Source organism: Hippocampus comes, unplaced genomic scaffold, assembly GCF_001891065.2.
Source record: "Hippocampus comes isolate QL1 unplaced genomic scaffold, H_comes_QL1_v1.1 scaffold85, whole genome shotgun sequence".
Lineage (NCBI taxonomy): Eukaryota > Metazoa > Chordata > Actinopteri > Syngnathiformes > Syngnathidae > Hippocampus > Hippocampus comes.
In genome coordinates, this window is record NW_017805540.1 from 2,404,853 (window position 1) to 2,427,506 (window position 22,654).

General features: G+C 40.8%; 1 protein-coding gene across 2 annotated transcripts in view; it reads right to left on the bottom strand.

Moving 5' to 3' along the window:
• LOC109521217 (adenylate cyclase type 1-like) overlaps window positions 1-22,654 on the bottom strand; it is a 41,224-nt gene that overhangs the window by 15,612 nt on the left and 2,958 nt on the right. For both annotated transcript variants that reach the window (XM_019878916.1, XM_019878915.1), the window contains exons 2-4: window positions 17,626-17,775; window positions 15,929-16,047; window positions 8,997-9,108 (exon numbers count right to left, since the gene is read on the bottom strand). In XM_019878916.1, the coding sequence (XP_019734475.1) occupies window positions 8,997-9,108; window positions 15,929-16,047; window positions 17,626-17,775 (381 nt within the window). The remainder of the gene's footprint in view (window positions 1-8,996; window positions 9,109-15,928; window positions 16,048-17,625; window positions 17,776-22,654) is intronic.

The following is a 22,654-nucleotide window of genomic DNA, read 5'->3' on the forward strand; positions in this document are numbered from 1 at the left end:
GTGTCATCATTTTTTTTTCATGGAAGGCGACAGAAACAGGAGAATATTTACTGTTGAGAAGCGTAACAACAACACTCTAGTGACACGAAGCACTTTGCCTTGATGCCCATGTTTGGTGTTCCAGACAATGCAGTTTCTAATACATTAGATATGTAAAGATAAGTTGTTTTCAAAAAAGATTGTATTGTGCTGTCGGTGGCCAATCGGGCCTCTTTGGGCGAGCTCGGGTCAGGTGGTGGATCAGTAACAGATGGCGCTATGGCAACGAGGCGAGGCTGCGGCGAGCGGGGGGAAAGACCCGGTGCTTAAAGTCTGCCACTCTGTACTTTTCCTGTGCTAATCTGCACTGTGGCTTTAGCAGTTGATTGAGAACCCGGGCGAGATTACCGCACGTCACGTGACCCACGGGAGGGGGACTGTGCGGTAAAGACGTGAAGAAGACACGTAGATTTGCTCTTTTTTTTTTCTCCATCAATTGAAATTAATTATCACAATCATAATGGAACAGGTGTGATGTGGCCGTACAACCTGTGGTGGCCTCACACACACACACACACACACACACACACACACACACACACAAACTCGATCCATATGCATATGGTTTCAAATGAGTACACCCTTCAGTGGGTCCCAACAAAGAGGATGACACAAAGCAAGAGGCAAACAAGCTGTAAAATAAAGCACGCACGCACGCGCACACACACACACACACACACACACACACACACACACACACACACACACACACGCACACACGCACACACGCACACACGCACACAAATATGAGAAGATGACAGCAGCGGCAGTGCTATGAGACACGAGGATATGTTGTTATTTGTTCGAAATCCACACATCCTCCAAGTTTAGACCTAAAAGCGCCCGAGGAGAGAACTGAGTCTTTGGCCGTCGCTGTCGTTTGATTTACATGTCAATTTCCTGAATGTGATTAAAGCAAGTGGGGCCTTCCGTCGGCTAAATTTGTTAAGCAGACATCAACACAAGTGGAAAATGCATCTGTGCAGTAACATGCATCCTGTGCTATTATTTTGATGATCCCGCACATGAATTGAAATTGTAGCCTTCGCCCTTCCTTGGGTCTGGGCCACTTGGCTTGACATATCATTGAAGGACCTGATTAGCAGTTTATGATTTAAAAATAATAATAATAATAAAATATCCTATGAAAAGCATATTGAAAAAAATAGATCAAGTACAATAAATACAAAAAAATTAAGATCATTGGAGATCTCCAAATTTTATGCACACCAAAAACATTTTTTAATTGTAATTGTTTTTATAACAATCCCCCAACCGCCCTCCACCACCTCAATGAGTTGTCCACCTCTGACTAGGAAGCTAGCCTGACAGAAGATCAGACATTTCTAAAGTGATCATGAAGCCAAATGGTAACCAGAGCTGCAAAGCTAGCACAGAATAGCATTCACTAACAGCATTACCATCTGATAACCAGTAAGGTCATCAATGTGGGCAGTGGGCGGTATTTGCGTTTGTTGCTGATGTGTCAGCTGTATGCGTCACATCCATGGATCAGCAAATCAGAGGCTTAGTGATGAAGTGCTGCCTCCACGAGTGAAAATGCAATCAAAAAAGCTTTTGTTGTCTTACAAACACATCGGAGTTCACACTCCTTGCCAGCCTCTTGCGCCACCACTCGTCATCATGTCAACAAAAGCCATTGTTAGGTATGCAGGGCTGCGGGGTGAGCAGTGGCTCATTTGTGGCACAACTTGCTTCAGATTTCAAAACTCAATGACAAATTCATTCAGTGTAAATGAAATTATGTTTACGTTGGACATTCAGGAACGGCCAGGGGGTGAGGGGGGGGGGTGCACATGCTGTTAAAGTCTAAAATTGGCTTGTTTGGTTTGAGCAGAGCTCTGATCAGCACAGCTTCGAGCAGCAAGCCCACCATCGTCCTATTAGAACGACGGGACTTAACGGTGATCCTCGCATCTGCTCGGGAGGCAAAACCCACAAGGGCAACTGGTTGTGTTTACACGGCAGATTTCAGCGAGGAGGGGGAGTTGCATTGGGGGGACAGGACAGGTGTAGTTCGATTGATTGAGGACAAGCGTATGCACATGCTTTACGATGAGGACCATCAACGATTATGTGTTTTTTCGCCACCTACTTTGCTTGAAAAATATGATTTTGTTTCTTGTAACATGACAAATGTAACCGTTTTTCTCTCACATTTTTATTTTATTTTTTTTACATTTTTGTGACATTACAGCCACATATAACATTCTCAGGAACAAACTTTATTCACATGAGATTACAATTACCGGTACATTTGTAAAGAACTGAACAAAGATCTCCACTTGTGGATAATGCATAATAGAGCCTGACAATTGGACATCCACAACTGGAGCCTATCCCAGCGGTCTTCAGGGACACCCTGAACCGGTTGGCAGCCAATCGCAGGGCACACAGAGACGAACAACCATCCACACTCACGCTCTCACCAAGGGACAATTTTTGACTGTTTAATCAGCCTTCCATGCATGTTTTTGGAATGTGGGAGGAAACCGGAGTACCCGGAGAAAACCCACACAGGCATGGGGAAAACATGCCATCTCCACACAGGAAGGCTTGAGCTGGGATCGAACCCATGACCTCTGCACTGTGAGGTTGACACACTGGAATACCGAGCCACCGACGTGAAATTATGACTTTCTTTATCTATTTTTTTTCTTCCAGAGAATTCCAACTTGTAATTCTTGTAAACTTTTTTCCTGAAAAATACAACTTTCATTCCTGTAGGCCAAATATTATTTCTTGTGACGTTTTTTGTTTGTTTTTGTTTGGAAAACGTTTGTCTTCATTATTTCTTTTTTTTTTTTTTTTTTTTTTTTTAAAGCTAAAAGTAATTACATCTTTGCCCCACTGCTCTGTCATTATGAAACCACATGCAACAACCAAGGGAATTTCTGAGGCTGTTACAGCATGAACGATAAGAGGACTTTGCCCCATTCAAAGAGCAAGAAGACCGTCGATGGATAAATCATTGAGCCATCTAAAAATGGAAGCGTGAGACTGAGCGCCGAGAGAACCACGGGGCATAACAGACGGCGTTGAGGGAAGTAGGCTGCTGCGTGTCAATCAAGAAGCTGAGAAACTAAGGAGCGGAGGAGTCTGGAAGCGGTGGTGATGCACGGAGGTGTTTTGACAGGAGAGAAAAAAAAAACGGGAAAGACGAAATGAAGCACAGGACAAAAATGGACCTGCACCTATACACATAGATGCGGGAGGAAATAAATCCAAGCAAAGAAAAGAGCAAAATTTAGCAAGAGGAGTCAAAGTAAATTCCATTTCCATTTGTTTGCGATTGTCATTTCTGTTTTTTGTCTCGTTGGCTGGCTCACAGCCAATCAGAGCGATCGGTTGTCACTGATGGCTGATGCCATTTGATGTCGTGAATCTGATATATCTAAGAAGCACGACTGAGAAAAGATACGACAATCTCTGACAATTTGGTGACAGAAAGTACATGATATTTTAGACCAGATGAAACCAGGTCTAAGTTGTGGCGCAGGTGGTGTCACGTGATTTTGGTGGATTTGAAAATGAAATGTGATGTTATATTAGCCCTTATATTCACTAGGTTGTATTGTTTTTCCCATGACAATTTTACAATGTACAAACTACAGTCATCTGTAAATCCTTCAGAAAATTATGATTCACATATTTGTACTTGAAAATGTTGTATATGGTGAAGGAATTTACAGGACAAGACAGCATTTCATTGTAAATTTCACAGCCATTTTTTTTTTTTTTTTTTTTTAAAAGACGGTAGCCAGTGCTCTAAATGTTGCAGAGCGCTGCAATGAGCATGCCTCTCACCACAGAAACTGTTGTTTAGGGTGCTGGACAGCCTGCTGGAGACTCAGCCAAGGAGAGGAAGTGTTTATCGAGTGAGGAGACCAGTTGGCGTGTCAATTTGCATGCTTGGAAATGAACCACCATCTCGTAGCTGTCCAGTGAACATTTGCCATCAATCTGATGTACATCAGCAGAACTTGAGATGTCACGCGTTGCGGCAAATTTGGGGTTTAGTTCACAACAATCTCTGTTTTTCTGGTGGGGGGGGGGGGAGTGGCAAGGTCCCGATGCTTTTTCAAGGTGTTAACGGCGCTAATCTTGCGTCTCAGCAGCAGTCAGCAGATTCTGGCGACGGCGCTGAAGAGTTATAATTACTCACAGCTTGCGTTCTAGTGGGTGGTGGGAATCAAAGTGCCGACACTTATCAGTGTGAGTGGGATTCCTGGAAACCCAATTTTGATGTATTCTTTTCCCGTGGGACAAGAAGACCAAGTTGGCTTTTAACAGGGGCTAAAGCTCTGAAACAATAACATTGGTTGAGTTAATCAGACAAGGAATTGCAGTGATGCTTGAAAATGGATAATTTTTGAGCTACAATCTATTCCTGAAAAAAAATGACGATGAGAAAAATATGTATTTTTGAGAAGTTAATCATCATCTTGCATGAATGAGTTTTTTTTTGTTTGTTTGTTTTTAAGAAGAAGTCATATTGCCAGGCATGACTATTTAGAAATATTTTCTTAAAGTTGGAGAGGTTTTTTTCGGGGGGGAAAGAAAGCTGTAATATTATACACAGTTGTCCCAGTTACCTTTATAAAGTAACTCAGTTACGATACTGAATACTTGACTTTAAAACTACTTTAGTTATGTTCCTGATTACCAGATTTTAAAAGTAACTCAATTAGATTACGAGTTAGTTCATTAGTTAAATTGAACAGAGGCCGACTACCTCGCTTAACATAAAATTGCCAACCAGTTTTGCCACTACATCATAGGAAGTACAGTACAAGTAAGTAACTGTCGTCAGATTGCTTCACCGAGAAAAACAACACGTTTAGTTTCGTTGCTACTGTAAAAGTTGAGATATTACAGTGACGCGTTACTTTCAAACGCATTACCACATCACTGGAAAGATTTTTTTTTTCATTAAAACGTGCTAATCTGGAGACAACAAAGTTGTATTTTTTTAGCAAAAAAGGTACTGTAGTACTTAAAATTACCAGTAATTATTTGAAATTACAAGGAAAAAAGAAGCACATAAGTGCCTAACTCAATTTATGATCAGATTTTTGCAGGAAATGACTCTCCATAGGACGAAAGACAAAAAACGAGATGGGCAGTTGTGTTATAAGCGTGACACTGTCCGTGTATAAATATACTGTATATACATGTATCAGTAAAATGCTGATTCGTTCCAATCAACTATCAGCTATTAAAGTCAAACATAGTGTAATGTGCTCCATCCTTTTTGTACCCAACTTTAAAATAAGCAAATGTAGGGTGTGTAGAGTGATCTTGAATACTTGATTCTTTTGATCTTTTTGAAAGACATCTGCTAACGTATTTTAATTTTAAATTTAAAATACATAAACTCCGCCGACTGCCCGAAGACAGTTGGAATCGGCAACAGCATCCCCGCGACCCTCACGAGAATAAGCGGATTAGAAAATGGATGGATGGATAAAATACATATGTTGATCCATGTGAACAATATTATCTATGGACAGAGATAATTACTTAGTATTCATTTTTTTTCCTTGATGGGGAAAAGGGAGGCATTTACTATTGTACAATGTACTCATTATTAGGGTAGGGGCAATTTAGAGTCTTCAATGAAGCTAACATTGCATGTTTTTATGACACGGGAGTCAGAGTACCGGGAGAACAGTGTAAAAATTCCACACAGAAAGGCCGCAGCGGAAATTCGAACACCAAAACTCAGAACTGTGATGCAGATTTGCTCACCACTAGGGCACAGTGTAGCCCCGCAATTTTTCTTTTTATCCAAAAAGCAAAGAAATATTATTGTTACAAGGTGGAGATACTTGAGGAACAACCAAGTGACTGGTGTGCATTATGAAGCGCTACTTAGGAGGACTTTGTGTTCCTGGCGCACATCCCATGCAGCTTGACTGGTCCAGAGAGTGGACAGGTGGTGTGGGGATGGTGCTGGAATGCTATTACGAGATGACGCCCAGTGGCCATGTGCTATCACCCGTTCTTTGTAAGGAAAAAAAAGAAAGAGAGAAGAGGAAAAAGAAGAAAAGTAACCACTGCTATGATGAGTCACTGCGAGTCGCCAATTCGTGCCTAAATGGATCAGAGTGAAGGAGCGCTTTAGGTCGGGGTTAGGCTACGACATTGGTTGATAAGTTGCAAGCCATCACTTAACGTCAACAATCTCAGAAATATAAACCTGGAAAAAGCTGGTTGCACCAAAATGGATATCCATCCATTTTTTGATCTGCTTATCCTCACAAGGGTGGCAGAGGGTGTTCGACTGTCTTCGGGCAGTAGGTGGGGGACACCCTGAACCGGTTGGTAGCCAATCGCAGGGCACACACAGACGAACAACCATCCACACACACACTCTCAGCTAGGGACAATTTGGAGTGTTCAATCAGCCTGCCGTGCATGTTTTTGGAATGTGGGAGGACATCGGAGTACCTGGGGAAAACCCACGCGGGCACGGGGAGAACATCCAAACTCCACACAGGGAAGCCGGAGCTGGAATCGAACCCGGTACCTCTGCACTGTGAGGTCGATGCGCTAACCACTGGCTCACCGGGCCGCCCCCAAAATGGATATAAAACATGAAAATAATTTCTGCTAACCTTGGACTGTCTGTTACTAATAGAATGGGATGCAAATATTTATTATTATTCTAATATCAAAGTACTACTTAAAAAAGATACTAAGCTCTGCAAGTACAACCATCGTGAGCAAATGAAAACGCAGTCGCAGAATAGTTTTTTTGAGGGGGAAATACACTGTAAAAAAAACAGAACTTGTACTTTGGGGAGGGCTAAAACAGTGCGTTGGAACAATAAAATATCAATTCTTGACATTTATGACAACAATGTTGATTAACACAACAACGCAAGCAAATTGTTTGCCTCAGCGATTCGAAATTTTGAGTTCACCCAACTTTTTGTAAAAACTGTGTACTTAAATAATGATCCAATGAAAATCAGTACACACAAAACAAACTAAATTTGTACTTAAAGTTAAAAAAAACTGTTTCTCCATTCCAAAAGTTAAATATAACCAAACGTACCACTCGAGGGAGCCCTCCTTGAGAATCACTGATTTAGGTGAGCGGTACAGCGGGCTTGTGGAAAACACATCTGCCTCCCAGTTCTGAGTTTGATGGTTTGATTCAGGATTTCGGTCTTTGCTTTATTGAGTGGTAATGTTCTCCCGGCTCTTGAGTGGGTTTGCCATTTTTTTTTCTTATGTGTTGCCATGTGACGCATATCCCAATTGGGTCACTTGAAAGAAAAATAATCTGAATTGTGTCACTTGAAGCAAACAGTGTAAATCAAGCCTTAGTCATTGCCATTGATGCATGTAAACAAGCAAGTTAAAAATAGAACTCAGCCAAGCTAAAGTCAAATTACACACTGAGTCGGACATATTTTGTGGTCTGACTTCAAACCGGAAACAAAATGAAGCAGCCACTTTGCGCGAATGCATTTTTTTTCAGTGAACTATTTACAAAAGTGGAGGAGCTGCAAATGGAACTCCAGTCAGTCATTTCGCACAGCCCGCGTGGAGGAAAAATTCAGCCCGGGGCGAATCCGGACTACATTAGCGTCTTCCTCAAATGAAGCTCTCAGTAATCACATTACACATCATAAGGGCTTCCAGTATTGTCTGTGACACCACGCTGAGCTGACAGCCAAGAGCATGGAACTCATGGTAGACAAGGGGAGGGGAAGTGTTTTCCTGTCAGGGGTCATTTCACCTTTGAGAAAATCCTCCAGGGGCCCTGCTAAATATGCAATATGCAAAAAATATAATAGGAATGATTTAAGGAGTGGTATAGACTTCCACTAAGGAAAATATGCTTCTAAAATCAAACAAAGGATTATCTCCACAAGTGCTCCTTTGGCTTTTTTGTGTGATTTTTGTTATGTGAAACGTGATGATAACCATAGAATAGGAAATGGCATTTGAGCAATGCAATTTCGGGGCTCGTTTTGTTTTTCTTAGTGGAGCTGTTTTGCTAACCTATGATTTCATTTGAGGAGCAAATTTCAAATTTTGAGAAGCAATTTTTCTTCCCCCGGTTAATCCAAGGAACCTAAAGCAAGGGTTTTATTCAACAATAAAACTAAGACAATTAAATTGCCTGCTACTTTTCCTGTTCGAAGTTGTATATGATTTAAAGTGGCTCTTGATAGACTTCTGTAAAAAGTGTACTCGATCACCCAAGCACTTAATTCCGATCTTACATGTCAGTTTTAAGTTATCTTAGCAATTAGCATGACTTCTCCATCTTTCCTCCTGATCCCTTCCATTTTTTTGTCAGAAGAGTAGCTTGTTTATCGCCATGGAGGCAACGATTACCGACCCAAGGTCGGTGAATGTGCATTTGAACTGGTTGGTTTCCATACCTCTAACAAGGTTAAGAACTACTGTTCTGTAATATTGAGTGGGACTTGAGTTTGTGCCACTGCGGGCTTCCGTATGGCTTTCGGGTTCCGGATACCGGAACTTCCGTTGTTATGAATCGATCGTTAATGTAATATCGTAGTCGAAATTTTAATGTATCGGTTTTTATTCTGGGTGAGGGAAATTCCGTAGGTGGGAATATTTACTGTATATGCCTGCGTATATAGTTACATGCTCTGTTTCTGTGTGTCATTGCGATGTGTCTGTTAAGTACCAGCTACTTAAAGGTTTATCATTAGCAAAACATTGCTGCTAATGTCCCTGAGCCCATAGATGCCTTTTCGCATATGTGTTAGCATTAATCTCCATAGAGAAAACTGTCAGTCTTTGGGTGAACATTTTGGGGCTTAAATGTACAATGTTGAAGTATTCTTTGCGTCGTGTCAGTTTTACAGTAAACTTCAACTGTGTGTGACAAATAAACAGCCATACACACCGCCATTCAAAATGAGCGGTAACACAAACAGACTCACCGTAGCAAGCTCGTCAAACTTTCCAAAAAGCTCGTTCAGGAGTTTAACCAGTTCCTGGGCGGTGCACTGGGAGGCCAAGCTGGTGAAGCCAACGATGTCTGCAAACAGGATGCTGCCCGCAGGCAAAAAGAGAAATGGCTTGTTACTGTCATGATATGGTGCCGGATCAGATTAGCAGCGAGGGAGCTCTTCAAATGACATTTAGGAGGTCAGTTTGAATCGCAACTTTGGGTTTTTGACGCAAACGAATCAAAGATGGCAATTAGTGGCCAGCAGCAGGCAAAGAAAGATTAAAAAGACAGAGGGAGAGAGACGGAGAGAGAGCGAGAGAGTATCTGCCCCATTTTGACTGGCGGCACAGTCGAACACACAGTGACTGAAAATAGAAGCCAGAGTATTCTCACGGGGATCAAGGTGAAGACGTTTGCTGTTGAAGGAGTCATTTAGGGATATTATGAAGCCATCAGGACCTTGTTAGCAGCGTTTCTCCAAAAGCGGGCCAGTTGGTGCGGAATTTGGTTGGTAGGCTGCTGACATAGTCATACTGGTTTTTTACAAATGGCAGTGGTAGAATTGCTAATGATTGCAGTCTGTTCATTGGTCGATAAAGAATCGTGTTTGATGACAGGAATGTTTAGAAGTGCTTTCCTCCAAGAAAATACAGGTGATCCTTCCATCGGCATTTCCACCAAGCATACAGGCCGTCGTCGCTTGACAACGGAGTTCCGAAGTGGCGACGTAACTGAATTTGTCTTTCAGGCCAAGCACACTTATAAAAATAATGGGGCTGTTTTTGTCCCGATTTGGCCCCTTCCCGACCCAACAACAGCAAACTCTTGACTATCTTATCTCATATAAGATTGTTCTATAAGATGATCACACTCCTGAATGGTACCTAAGAGCCATAAAAAAAAGAAGTCTTAACTGCGTTAACTGCGTGTGCTTTCTCACAGTGGCATGGCATTCCATAATAAGGTCATGAGATGCAGAATACAAAGCAAAGAATGAGGAATTTGCGGTCTTGAGGCAGAAAATAATTATTTATTAATGTATTTTCCTGTACTTTACAAACACCAAAAATTCGCCATAAAAAAATGCTAAAGATTCATTATCATGGAAACCCCCCCTGAAATATTTAAAATAAAAAAGAAACTGCAGATGCCAAACTGCAAATGTGCATAGTTTTAAATTGTAATTCCACCACTCATCACTAGATGACAGACATGTCTTAGTTGTGCTTACACTGGGTTTTATACTGCCCAACACTACAACGTGAGTAGGCCTAGGGGATTTGGTATAATATGCAGGAAAACCATTGTCCCAGAATAATATTAAAATTTTGAGTGTGTTGATTTTTGTGATACACAATTTTAGTTCTAGCACTTAATGTTGGATTACTGTTCAGCAGTTTAGTGACGTCCTTGAATGACAAATGTATGATGAAAAAAAGAGCACGTATTTTGTCCATATTTAAAAATGGCCTTTTTGTCATACATCTGGTTAGGAAGTGTGTGTGGTTCTATGTGAGCCCCTGAAGAGCAGTGATGAAAAATTGTGGCCCCCTCCATCATTGAAGTAGCCCATCCTTGTCCTCAGTCAGAAAATTGCCAGTTTCACTTTGACCCTTCATTCTGCATCAGAGACATTTCCACTGAAAGATGCTATTGAAGGAGAAGGCGGTTGGATTAATTCATGCCAACACTTGAATTGACCGCCATCTGTGATAGACAAATATTTAGAACGCTGAATGTTGCATTCGTGCAAATCTGCAAACAGTGGGCCTAATGTGACACTTAACTGCATTGTGGGTACATACAGTGCAGCGGCCAATAATAGAGCAAAAAAAAAAAAAAAATGGAGAAAACCCAAATTGAATTTGAATAGGCAGCCTACACAACACATGTCCCGTTATCTAATCCCTCAAGAAAACACAATAGATCCTGTCGCGGGGCCCACTTAAGGCTTCCAGCCAAATCTTTTTTTTTTTGTTGTTTTCCATTTAGTTCTTGCTGAAGTGAATATTTCCTTCCAGTTATTTCCAATAGCAAGTTGTTGTTTTAGGGATATACACATACTGACAAATGTGAGCACCCCTTGCAACAAAGTCAACAAAGGCCCGATCATGGGATGCCAGACAAAGATTAGATGAGACACCCAATGTCAAAAACAACCGTTTAGATTATTGGAACATCGTGTCCACATCAGTGAAAAAGAAGGAAAGAAAGCAAAGCAAAGCAACAGCCGTCAACCTTCTTGTTGTTGCCAGCTGGGCACTCGTTGCTAACAGTTGCTAGCTTGTAGGCTAGCTGTTAGCTGCAAACGGCGGAATTTTTGCCAGATCATACAATGATGGCATAATTACTAGCAGTTTCTTAGCATCCTAAATTAGTGACTGAATATGATTTTGAATATGTGCTGTGTCGATGTTGGTCATAATGGCAATAAAAATTGTGATAAGGCAAGCCGAAATGTCGAAAAGACGAGTCAAGCTAACCGGGACGCCACCACGGGAAGCAACCTCAAAATGAAAGCAATCCAAGGCTGCATTGGCCCCATGTATGATTTGGTAAGCTTCTCTTTTGAAGTTAGCCTTTGTGTTGTCGGTATGTTACGTTTCTGAGTATGTCTCCTTGATATGTTGAAATGACAGCGCACACAGCAAAATAAACTGTTCTCAGAAGCATAAATGCTCTATTATTTTTTCTTTATTTGAAAGACACGAATTAGTTAAAGAGTCGTATGAGTATCAGTGATACTCATACGACTCTTTATGATACTGTATCAGACAGCGCAAGAGAGAACCAGGACAAGAGAGAGTTGTGTGTTCATGTAAAGTCCCACAATGCTAGAGGCTAATATTAAGTGTTGGTACTCCGTACCAGGCCCACTTAAACAACTGGCTTAGATTCCATTTCTTCTTCTACTCCTTGTTTGTTTGTATTTCCCAAATTGGGAAGACCTGTGACAACATACTGCCTCTCACAGGTTAGTCTTGGTATTGCAACAGAAATGTCAGTGATATGGTAATACTGCATGTGTGGTGTGCTGTGTTGGTCATCTGGAGTACAGCACACATAATAAGAGCATAAAGCATAATTAGTGATTTTCTTACTCAGCATGTGTGGGGTCGTCAGTCATCAGATGTTAAAAACAGTATGTGACCTTCTCCCCACAAAAAAATGCAGCAGAAGAAACACGGATGCATTATTGGCCATGAACGAATGTTTGTTCAAGAGACGCTGATGAAACTTTCTGAGTTTATTGTTGTTGTCGTCGTTGTTTTATTATATTCACACATTTCGCCTCTGCATAATTTTTAAGTTATTTAAAATCCGTGTGGAACACAGGGGTGTAAAAGCCGCATTTAGCACTCGCGTGAACTTGTGATCTGCAAGGCTGCCAAAGATATTGACTGTCGGAATAAGCCTTTGTGTGAAGAAGAAGAAATCATTTACTTTGAGCCATTTATAATTTTTAGGGTGCACTGAAACGATTTAAGACTCTGAAAGCGAACATGCCCTGACCCATCATCATACAATATTGCCTAATAAAGCCATCGAAGGAGAGTTATTTTCACAAGTATACAAACATAATTTTACTCCCAGAGGAGGAGGGGTGTTTCTGCAGCTTTGTTTGACACATTTCAAAAGGAGCTGTCAGTGTAATAACGTGCGGGATTTTCATTTAAAAAAAATCAGACCTAATTATGTTATTGTTATGGTTTTGTTTTTCAACAAAATGTCACAATTCTATTTTTTCATTAAGCTAGCAATGTGGACTGTATGTATGGGGGTGGACTGAATAGCCTTGAACAGATGAGGGAAATACTTCACATGAAGTAAATAGTCTGTGTTGGAAAGTGAACGCTTCAAGGGAGGGAAAGCATATTTTATATTATTTGAAGACTTTGAATTTAATCAAATGAAATATATTTTAGCAATGATGACATAAAAATACCATTATTTGAGGATGTGTGTGTACCAACAAAGTCCTTCCCCTCCTTCAATAATAACAAGCCATGGTTCACTGCCAAACTCAGGCAACTTAGAAAAGCAAAACTGGAGAAAGGGACTGTACAAACACGCCCGAAACCGATTGACAAAGGACATTGACATCGCAAAACTATGCAGCGAGACTATGCAGCGAGGCTGCTCTCTGTGTGGAAAGGCCTGAAAGCAGTTACAAATTACAGGACACCCCGCACCCAGTGAACAATAAGGGACAGGGTGACGATCTTTACGATTTTTCTGCTGATTCAAAAACAACACCTGCCCACCCCCACCGGAAACTAACTTATGCACACCCCAGACGCCATCCCCCGCCCTGGTGATCCACCAACAGGACGTAAGTCGGCTCTTCAAGTAGCAGAAGATCTTATTCAGCATTGTTTTTGACTTTGTAAAGATCCCTATCTCTGCTATGAATATTCCCAACTGATTTTAGTATTTGCATATTTGGTTATGGAACCCTGTGGTTCTGGGAGCAATTTAAAATTTTGATTTCAGATAAAATATTAAATGCACTGCGTTTAGAAAATGGTGTATATTCAGGCATGGATATTTTTGAATGTTTTAAATACTGTACCTGTTTTGAGGGTTTCGCTTTAAAGTGCACGTTATGCAGAATCAACTTTTTATAGAAATGTTATTGCCACCCTACCTAGAAAGTACCTCAAATTGTGGAGAAAACAGCACAATAAAAGGTGTGGTCTTTTATTTAAAAAAAAAACAAAAAAAAACAAAAAACATTTTTATGCCAAATCTTGATGGAAGGCAACGGTTACGTTAGTCGGAGTTAAATCCCATTTTTTATTTTTAGCAGCTGATCACAACAATATCCGCCTGGCTGGACTCTAATCAGATCAAAACAGTGCCCACCTTGGCCGAGCATAATAAAGAAACGGAGCCACGCGCTGTGTCTAGTAATTAAAGTTCACCCGAATGACATAAATCCTGTGCCGAGTCCAATATGTGGTGGGAGGGGCGGGCGGGGGTCACACTATCGGGTTGGGCGGGGTTCAAACATGCTGTACTGTAGTTTACGATCCAACATACAGGACATTTCAGTGAGACTCTCCATCAGGTACATGACCACCTTGAAATATGACACAATTATGAATAAAATTGAAATTCTGTTGAATGTATTCAAAAGAATGCATTATCATGTTTAAAATGAATCATGGTTGTTGAATTGATTTAATTAATCACTGAAATTAGCTATCCTATATTATTTCTGCTTAACTGTGTTAATTTAACTTCGTAATTCCTTTAATAAGTGTACATTTCAAAATGTTATACAGTTACATGATCACGAGACATTTTATTTGCAATTCAGTTTAATTTGATCAACCAAAATGTCAACAAAATATCAAAGAAATACTTTGCAATAAAATTACAATTTATTGATGAATGATGCTTCTCAAAACAAAGTATACCGTTTAAAATGCAAAATATTTGTTTCGGTCTTTGCATTGCATCTGAATGTGCACCTAATCAAATGGCCAGTCAACATTTATTTTCATATATTAGAAACATTTGTCGGCATGCCTCTGGACTTTCTGTTTAATTAATTTATTATTTATTTATTTATTTATTTTAATTGCCTGGTGGGCCGGATAAAATGTTCTTTAAGGCCACATATGGCCAACGCGCCGTAGATTCCCCACCCCTGCTTTAGGAGCTGGTAAGAGAAACTACAGTATAGTATGTTGATTAACAACAGTAAGATGTTTCTCTGGAGTGTCACTTCATGGGGAAACCAATAATAATGAGGCGCCTTCCTTCCGCTGAAACATAATTTGCTCAATCGACTATCACCGAAATTGGTTTAAACGTCATTTAAGTTTCTCTTCCTCCAGAACCTCACAAGCCTTTTTTTCCCTCCAGGGTGCTGCTGAGTCTCGATGACCCCCGAAGTTGCCCACTAGTGGCCTATTATCTGATTCCTAGCAAGTCCCTAATTGGATCTTTTATGTCAGCGGACGTTGGTTCGCTTCTGTTTAATGATCCAAAACGACAAATCTTTAAATGCACTAAGACAGTTTTAATGCTGGCAGGCAGACATGTCCCAATGCGAGCGTTCAATGCGTTGATGGTGAATTTCCTTGGAGGGCCTCGACGGGTCTGATGTCACTGTGAAATGCATGGATGATCTTATCTGATGCTGCTTTTCCACTGCAAAGTACGACTCTCTTCTCGGTTTCCCACCACGCCACATTAACTTATTTTGTAATTTCAATTTTGTCATTTCAATTTCTCAGTTCATTGTTTACGCCCAGATACACTGCGGATTTTTAAGGTATCATATTTAAAATTAATTTTATAATTTTTTTTTTTTAAACAGTGTAGAGCGAAGTCCAAATTTAGAGTGGCGCACCACCTGGAGTACCATGTTGTGCTGTGACATGCCGCGCAGCAATGAGGTCCACAGCAAGAGGTGTACCATCAATAAGAGCAAGAAGAGGCAGAGAAGGTTCCCAATTTAAATCCATTAACAGTCTTTCTCATAGAGCAGACAGAATATGATTATGCTTGTGTTTGTGTGTCGCAATTGCACTTCTTCAAAGGTTTATCATTACAGTATATCGATGTAAATGCTAAATCAGGTTAGCCAGTCCAGTTCTCTTCCCATGTAATGTTAGCATTTAGCTAGCAGACTTATGTTTATTATACATGGTACGCTTAAACAATTTGGTGCTGCCTACACAATGTTTAATTCTCTTTAGTTGTATGTGTAAGTTTGAAAAATAAACTGAGAGTGAAAAATAAACAATGTGTCTCTTATTGTATTTGGAGAAATGTATGCGCAAAAGGCACAAAGAAGTATTCTTAAAAGTGTGTTCAATAAGTTTAGGTGTGTTTTAATGAGTTTAAATCGGGTGGGAAGTTTAAAACTAGGCCGTGGAGTCTCGTAGAGCCGAGCGGGTGTTTTACCTGACGTTGTCATGTCGTTGGATGTAGATCTTGTGAAAGATCCTTTCTGGCGGCTTCAGGAAGTCCTCCTTCATCTCCATGGCGACGTTCCTGGGCAACAAACTCATGAGGAGGCGCTCCTGGATGCAAGATTATATATATAAAAAAAAAAAAAAAAAAAAAAAACACCATGATTGTTAGAATTACAGTTAATTTCATTCAACTACAAATTGTAGCTGTTAGTCACTTGGCGAAGCCGATTCTTTCCTGTTTATTGAAACATGCACAGTTGTTGCCACATACAAATGCTGCTGAATATTCTTTCTACTGTTGACATTCACTTACGTACGTATAGTATCTATTTATTCGTGTATATATTTTTTTTTCATTTACATCTGCACCTATATACAGCCCCCAGCATGTTTGTATCCGTTACACATGAATTAAAAAATCAACAAAACTGCACTACATGCAGTTATGCTCACAAATGAGAACCCCACGATCGAGTGAAGTCGGATTAACAGAGCAGCGAAGTAGTGAGCGAACACTGTATATTGGCTATGTATTGATACAAGTCACATTTTGCGACATGAAGTGCTGCTCTGCAGCCCGCTAATTTTTCCATGCATCTGAGCATTCAAATTCTCTCAGCGTTCTTTGTAACAAGGTGAGCAATACTGCAACCTCTGTCGCACGACTGAAACTGGAAGGGAAGTGGGAATGGTGTGGTGTCCTGTTTGTAGATCCCACTGGAATAGAAATGAAGAAATGAGTGTGGAAAAGTCATGTGTGCGTGGCGCGTGCTAGCGTCATGGTGTGCGCAATTGCTCACGCGCGCAGCTTAGAGAGAAAACTGCTGCTATTCTTGCTGCTGTCCATGTTCACATTTATACTGTATAGTATCTACCGTATTGGCCCGAATATAAGACGGTGATTTTTGCATTGAAATAAGACTGAGAAAGTGGGGGTCGTCTTATATTCGGGGTCTAGACATTATGTCCATTCACGACGCTAGATGGCGCCAGATACCATTGAAGCGAATGCTAAACTTGACTCCCCAGGCCAAAGCGAACCCCTGTCACGAAGAATAAAAATAAAAATAGCGGTAGCACGAAGAAGAAAAATAAAAAATAGTGGTAAGAAAGAAAAGAGAAGAAAATAATAGAAGAGATAACAGAAAATGGAGAAACGTAGCGACAATCTGGAGAAAAGTGGGTCGAAGATCGGCCAGGTTAACCGGCAGCTGAAGAGAAGTTATGATGTAATTTACATTTCAAAAACCAGAAGCCATTCATTTACGGATGTGATTGCACTTTAGTTTACATATTTAAATGTTCAGATATTAAGATTTGAATGAGGCAAAGTAACATGCTTTTTCTCTCGAATATATTGTTAGAATCATTTGTTTCAGATGTACTGTAATTATTTTCTGTATAAAAATTAATTTGGTGTTCACAAAGTCTTTCTTCAAACTTGAGTCTTGAAAAAGAGGGGGTCATCTTATAATCAGGGCCGTCTTATATTCGGGCCAATACGGTATTTGGTCATGCACAGTTTGCAATCAGCATCTGCATCGTGAAAAGAGAATTTATTATTACAGTACAGTTGCCACGTACACTCTGCTGTCTTGCCTGGTGTTGCAAACGTGTGCATAGTTGTGTATTTTCGACTCAATGAGTTGACATTCCCCTGCACCAAAGTGCTTTTGTGGCATGCACCTGTTTCTCATTCTCGTCCTCCATGCGAAGTCGCTCTTCTATGCAGTTGCGCGCCTGCAGGAAGGCCTTCCTCTGGGCTCGCTCTGTCAGGATGCGCACAAACAGGCCCGACAGGTTGACACTGGTGAACAGCACCGTGTTGGCCGCCAGCTAACAACACAAAAAATATGACAAACCAAATGTTACTTAACTTTGCATATGCTCGGAAGACAAACAGATTGTGCAACTGGGCCGACGTCGGTTTGTTTTTGTTTTTTCGTGCACTTGTGTTTGCTCTCTATTTTTGAAAAGTGACAATCATCAATCTGAGGTATCAAAAAGGAGAATGAGTGATGAATGTGAAGTTTTCAATGGGATTACGACATGGAAGCACGAGTGGGTGTGTGAGCAGCTTCATCCATCACAACAGATGACCGTACGCCAGCATGGCTGCTTTCAACCTTGATTCTCCACCTCCACCCCCCCTTCCCCCATTTCACCAAGGTTGGTTGGCATTGCACATCAACCAAACAGATCCTCATGTTTACTTTTGCTGTAGGCACCGTTGATACCCGAGTATTCGTGGATTCTCAGCATATATTCAGGTTATTTGTCATTAATGGTCCCTAAACAAGAAACCAATTCACAATGCATTACTTGGCCATAAAGTCACATTAGCGCGATCCTGCCATGATTTGTCTCACAATAAACACAGCTCCAGCACCACAGACATGTGCGGTGAATATGAATGCGCATATTTCTCCACAAAGTATGCGGACGCTCTTTTGTAGCAAGCCTTCACAAGGCACTGACTGGAGTCAGTGCATCTAGATCACCGCCGTCCACAAGGACGTAAGCAATGACATTTTTATAAACTCATTTTGCGGAGGAATTATGAGCAAGGCATGAACGCTGCGATTTTATTTGTAAATTGCACCGACAAAAAGCGCTGGTTTTAATGGATGTCGTTACAAAGCAACTGTGTATAGTTTAGCGGGCGTTTGCTTTTGGAATTGTTGTTGCAATGCATTTCAGGTGTTTTTGAACGACTTTCACAGTCTGATAATGCTTCAGAAATTTGATTCTGGGAAATGCAACATCGGCATGGAAACAGGATATGTGTACACTGCCATCCTGTTAATAATGAATTACTCTAACGATTGTGTGCACTTGATGGTTGATTATCCATGTGTTGGAGCAATAGAGGCAAAGTGGGTGTGCGCGACTTGGATGCCGCCATCTGAGATGTTGATTCACTCCTCAAATAATTCACAGTCTCAAGAAGTACAACGTGACGTCAAGATGGGAAACTGAACTACAGCAACTTCTCGGGGCCGATTTAATCTGTTTAATATGATATTTGAATGGAAACAGGAGCTCAGAACATTTTGATAGATTGTACTGTCCATTATAATCCCAACTAGTTTGGTGTCTAAAGAAGACTTAGATCAGGGGTCCCCAACCTTTTTTGCCCCACGGACCGGTTAAAGTCAGACAATATTTTCAGGGACCGGCATTTAAGGTGTGGCGAATTAATACAACAAAATAATATGGTATGAGCTGCATGAAAACTGTGGTGTTTTCGAAATATAATAATAAACACAAGTAGCGTCTAATCTGGTCGCAACACTCTTATCGCTCTGGTAATGTTTAATGCCTTCAAAATACGATACAACGCAAATTCAAAGTGCATGAAAATGACGACTCACCACAGCCCCGAGCTTGATTTTCTGCAATCAGACAGTCCCATCTCGGGGTAATAGGAGACAATGACACCTCAAGTGTGTGGTTTATGTCCAGTCTACTTCGTAATTTTGTTTTAGTCGCCGTTGCTGCAGAAACTCCCCACTTCACACAGGTAGGATGTCGGAAATAGCAACAGTGCTATTGTGGCGATCTCAGAGTATTCAGCCATAACTTTGATCCAGTAGTTTCGACCGGTAATTTTTCAAAATAAAACATCTTTCGTGTTCCGAAATAAATAAAACAGAAATAAGGCAAGTTCTTTCTGTGCGGCCCGGTACCAAATGCCCTGCGGACCGGTACCGGTCCGCGGACCGGCGGTTGGGGACCCCTGACTTAGATTACACATCAGCTATGGAAAGCTGATGTTAATTTTGAGAGTCTAAACATGCATGAAAATTCATAAAACTTTGTACATACATCGGACCTGGCAAAAGCATTAGTATTTTATTAGTTTATCGTGCAATTTCAAAAATAACCTTCTCTGTGAAGGATTCATCGAATGTGACACCTCCATGGTGACAGGAGAACATTCACACACATTACCCCATCTTCTTTAAAAAACAAAAAAACAAAACAAAAACAAAACATCCATGCATTTTATAGAGTGTTTGACCTCATTAGCTCATAGGTGAGCTGGAGCCTATTCCAACTACAGTTAACATTTTGTGAAATGCTCATTCTTATGAACCATAAAAAAAAATAAAAAAAATACAGTAGGAACAAATGTAGTACATTGACCAATATATATATATCTATATATATCTATATATAGATATATATATAGATATATATATATATATTTGGACTAAAACAGTAATTGAAGTTGGTACAACTTTAAAATATTAATTATTGGCATTTATGGCAACAATGTTAGCAAAACAAGGCAAGCAAATTCTGTGCTCCAAAACAATTTGCTGAGTTGTTTTCATAAATATTTTTGAGTTGGGGGACAATACAGTTTATTCATGGTGAAATGCGAAATAGACAATTTTCATGACATCAAAACTTAAAATATTCTGTTTAATTGCCCAACTTCAAATTTTGAGGTTTGTTGTCTGGAAACCTTGAGTTCACTGAACTTTTTTTTGTTTGTTTGCTTTTACAGTGTAGTAGGGTAGTAGTAGTTAACTTGCAAGTGCATTGTGGTTGCAAACGCTTCCCCTTCCTATTTTGACTGCGTGAACGACTTCGCGTGTCACGGGCCCCACATTAATAGAGAGCGTGCCTTTTGAGGAACTCCTGCTGTAACAGTTTTTTCTGACAGCGAAGGACACAGAGCAGAGGACTGGCAGGCCAGTTCAGGACTAAGGACAGCTCCTTGCAGCTCATTCAGCACTCATGTCTCAGAATCTACACTATTTGTGCCGTCTCTTCCTTGCAAAATACAGTCAAACAACAAGCTGGGGAATGATTCGACAAAAATAGTGAAGTTAAGCAGACCCGAGCTGCTGCTGAGGCATACAAATAAGAGTGATGGGGAGGGAGAAACTGTGTGACGGCTACCCTCGGGGATAAGAATCAGCCTCAAAGGAGGTGGCTGGAAACGAAGGAGTGGAGCGACATTCTGCCAGCAGCAGCGGAAGTAGGGCAAGCCTGAACACCGCATGGCACATTTTCTTAACAATTAAACTTAAGGTGCGTTTAAAGCTAGAGTACAACTCCGCTTTTTTGGCAGCATCTAAAAAGTGCTTGGTTGTTTCCTAACCCATTTGCTGGGTAGCTGTGGATTTTGTGCATTATATTGACCCAGCAGGTAATCCCTGAGAATTAAACGTTGTTTCTTATATAATGTTTGTAAATTTTGATTATTTTTAACCCCAGCTATACTGCTAGGCTGGTAACCCAATACTTGGTCTCATTAACGCATCAGTATGGGTCGTTCTAACCCCTGAGTGGATCTTAATCTTGACTCAACATGCTGCGTCAGATTCTCAACCCAATGTCTGGGTGTAAACAACAAGCAACGACTTGGTTCCTTTTGGACTCAGCACTGCACTCTAACAACAGTTGGGTCAAAAATAACCCAAAAAATGGGAGTGACCCAACTGCTGGGTCTATTTATTTACCACCCAATTTTTTGGGGTTGTTTTGTATTAAACAACAATTTTGGGGGGTTATTCATTTGACTCAAATTTTGGGGTTCAGTAAGTAACCCAAAAAGTTTGGTTGGTCCCTTTTTGACGCCATTTAGGTTACACAGAGCCACCTGTTTTTAGAGTGTGGGTTATCTTTTTCACCCAATTTGGGTTCCGTTTAAACCAGCAGTTAGAGGAGGGCAGACACCTAAAACAAATCCACTTAAGTACAGTAACAAATTATTTGTACTTGGTTACTTCCCACCTAAGCTTTCATGTGAGCAAAGCAGTCACATCACTCAGAAAGTCACAGCGCAACCTGGTTGCCATGTGCGCTTCTCCGGAGGGGGGGGAAGCAAATGATTGAGATTTGATCAGTACATCACGCGCTCGGCCGATGACAGCGTATTTGCTGAGGAGATTGTTTTCTCCCCCCCTTCATCGATGCGGCCGACGAGACACCTCGGCAGCTGTGTGAAGGACAGTGTTGGTCGCAGAGAGATAGAGAGAGCGAGCTAATCCATTAAGCTTGGAGATGAGCGTCGTAGCATGAGCCCCGAACACACAGACCACACCTGCACCAACCCCGGTCGGCCTGTAATAACACCTTAATATCGTCTGGGGCGAATAGCTTCTGTTAGTGTCCTGTGGATATAGTTACATCAATATTTGGAGTAACAAATCGATAACACACTTGTACAGTGGTAACTCTTCTTGCCAAAAAAAAAAAAAAGTTCAAAAAGAATATACAATAAGAGACATTATTCCTTATAATGCTCGCTGAGCCTTGTGTTGAATCGTATTTGTTGAAGGGGATGAAAGAGGGACCCGTATAGCTGCCGGATGGCTATTCTTGGGCCGAGTTTTCATCCCAGCTAGGACCTGAATATGGCATTCAATGTTTGGGAGGTTGTACTGTTTTTCACACACGAATATCAGCTCCAAATCTCCATCGGTATCCATGTCGGGCTGAAAATAAAATGTATGTACACAAGGCTGATGCCTTACCACGTGAGCAGGAAACTTTGGGGTTGTCATCAGTGCAGTGAATCCTGACCCTATTACATATGTAATTAAAATAAATGTCGTGAGTATTGATATGGGTAACAACGCCTGATAAGATGCAACACTGGAAAAAAACAATCAAAGATGCATTCCAAGATGATTGAAATGGGAAAGCTAATTTCAAATGCAAGGAAGGTCACGTGAAAAAAAATGAAAGCTATGCA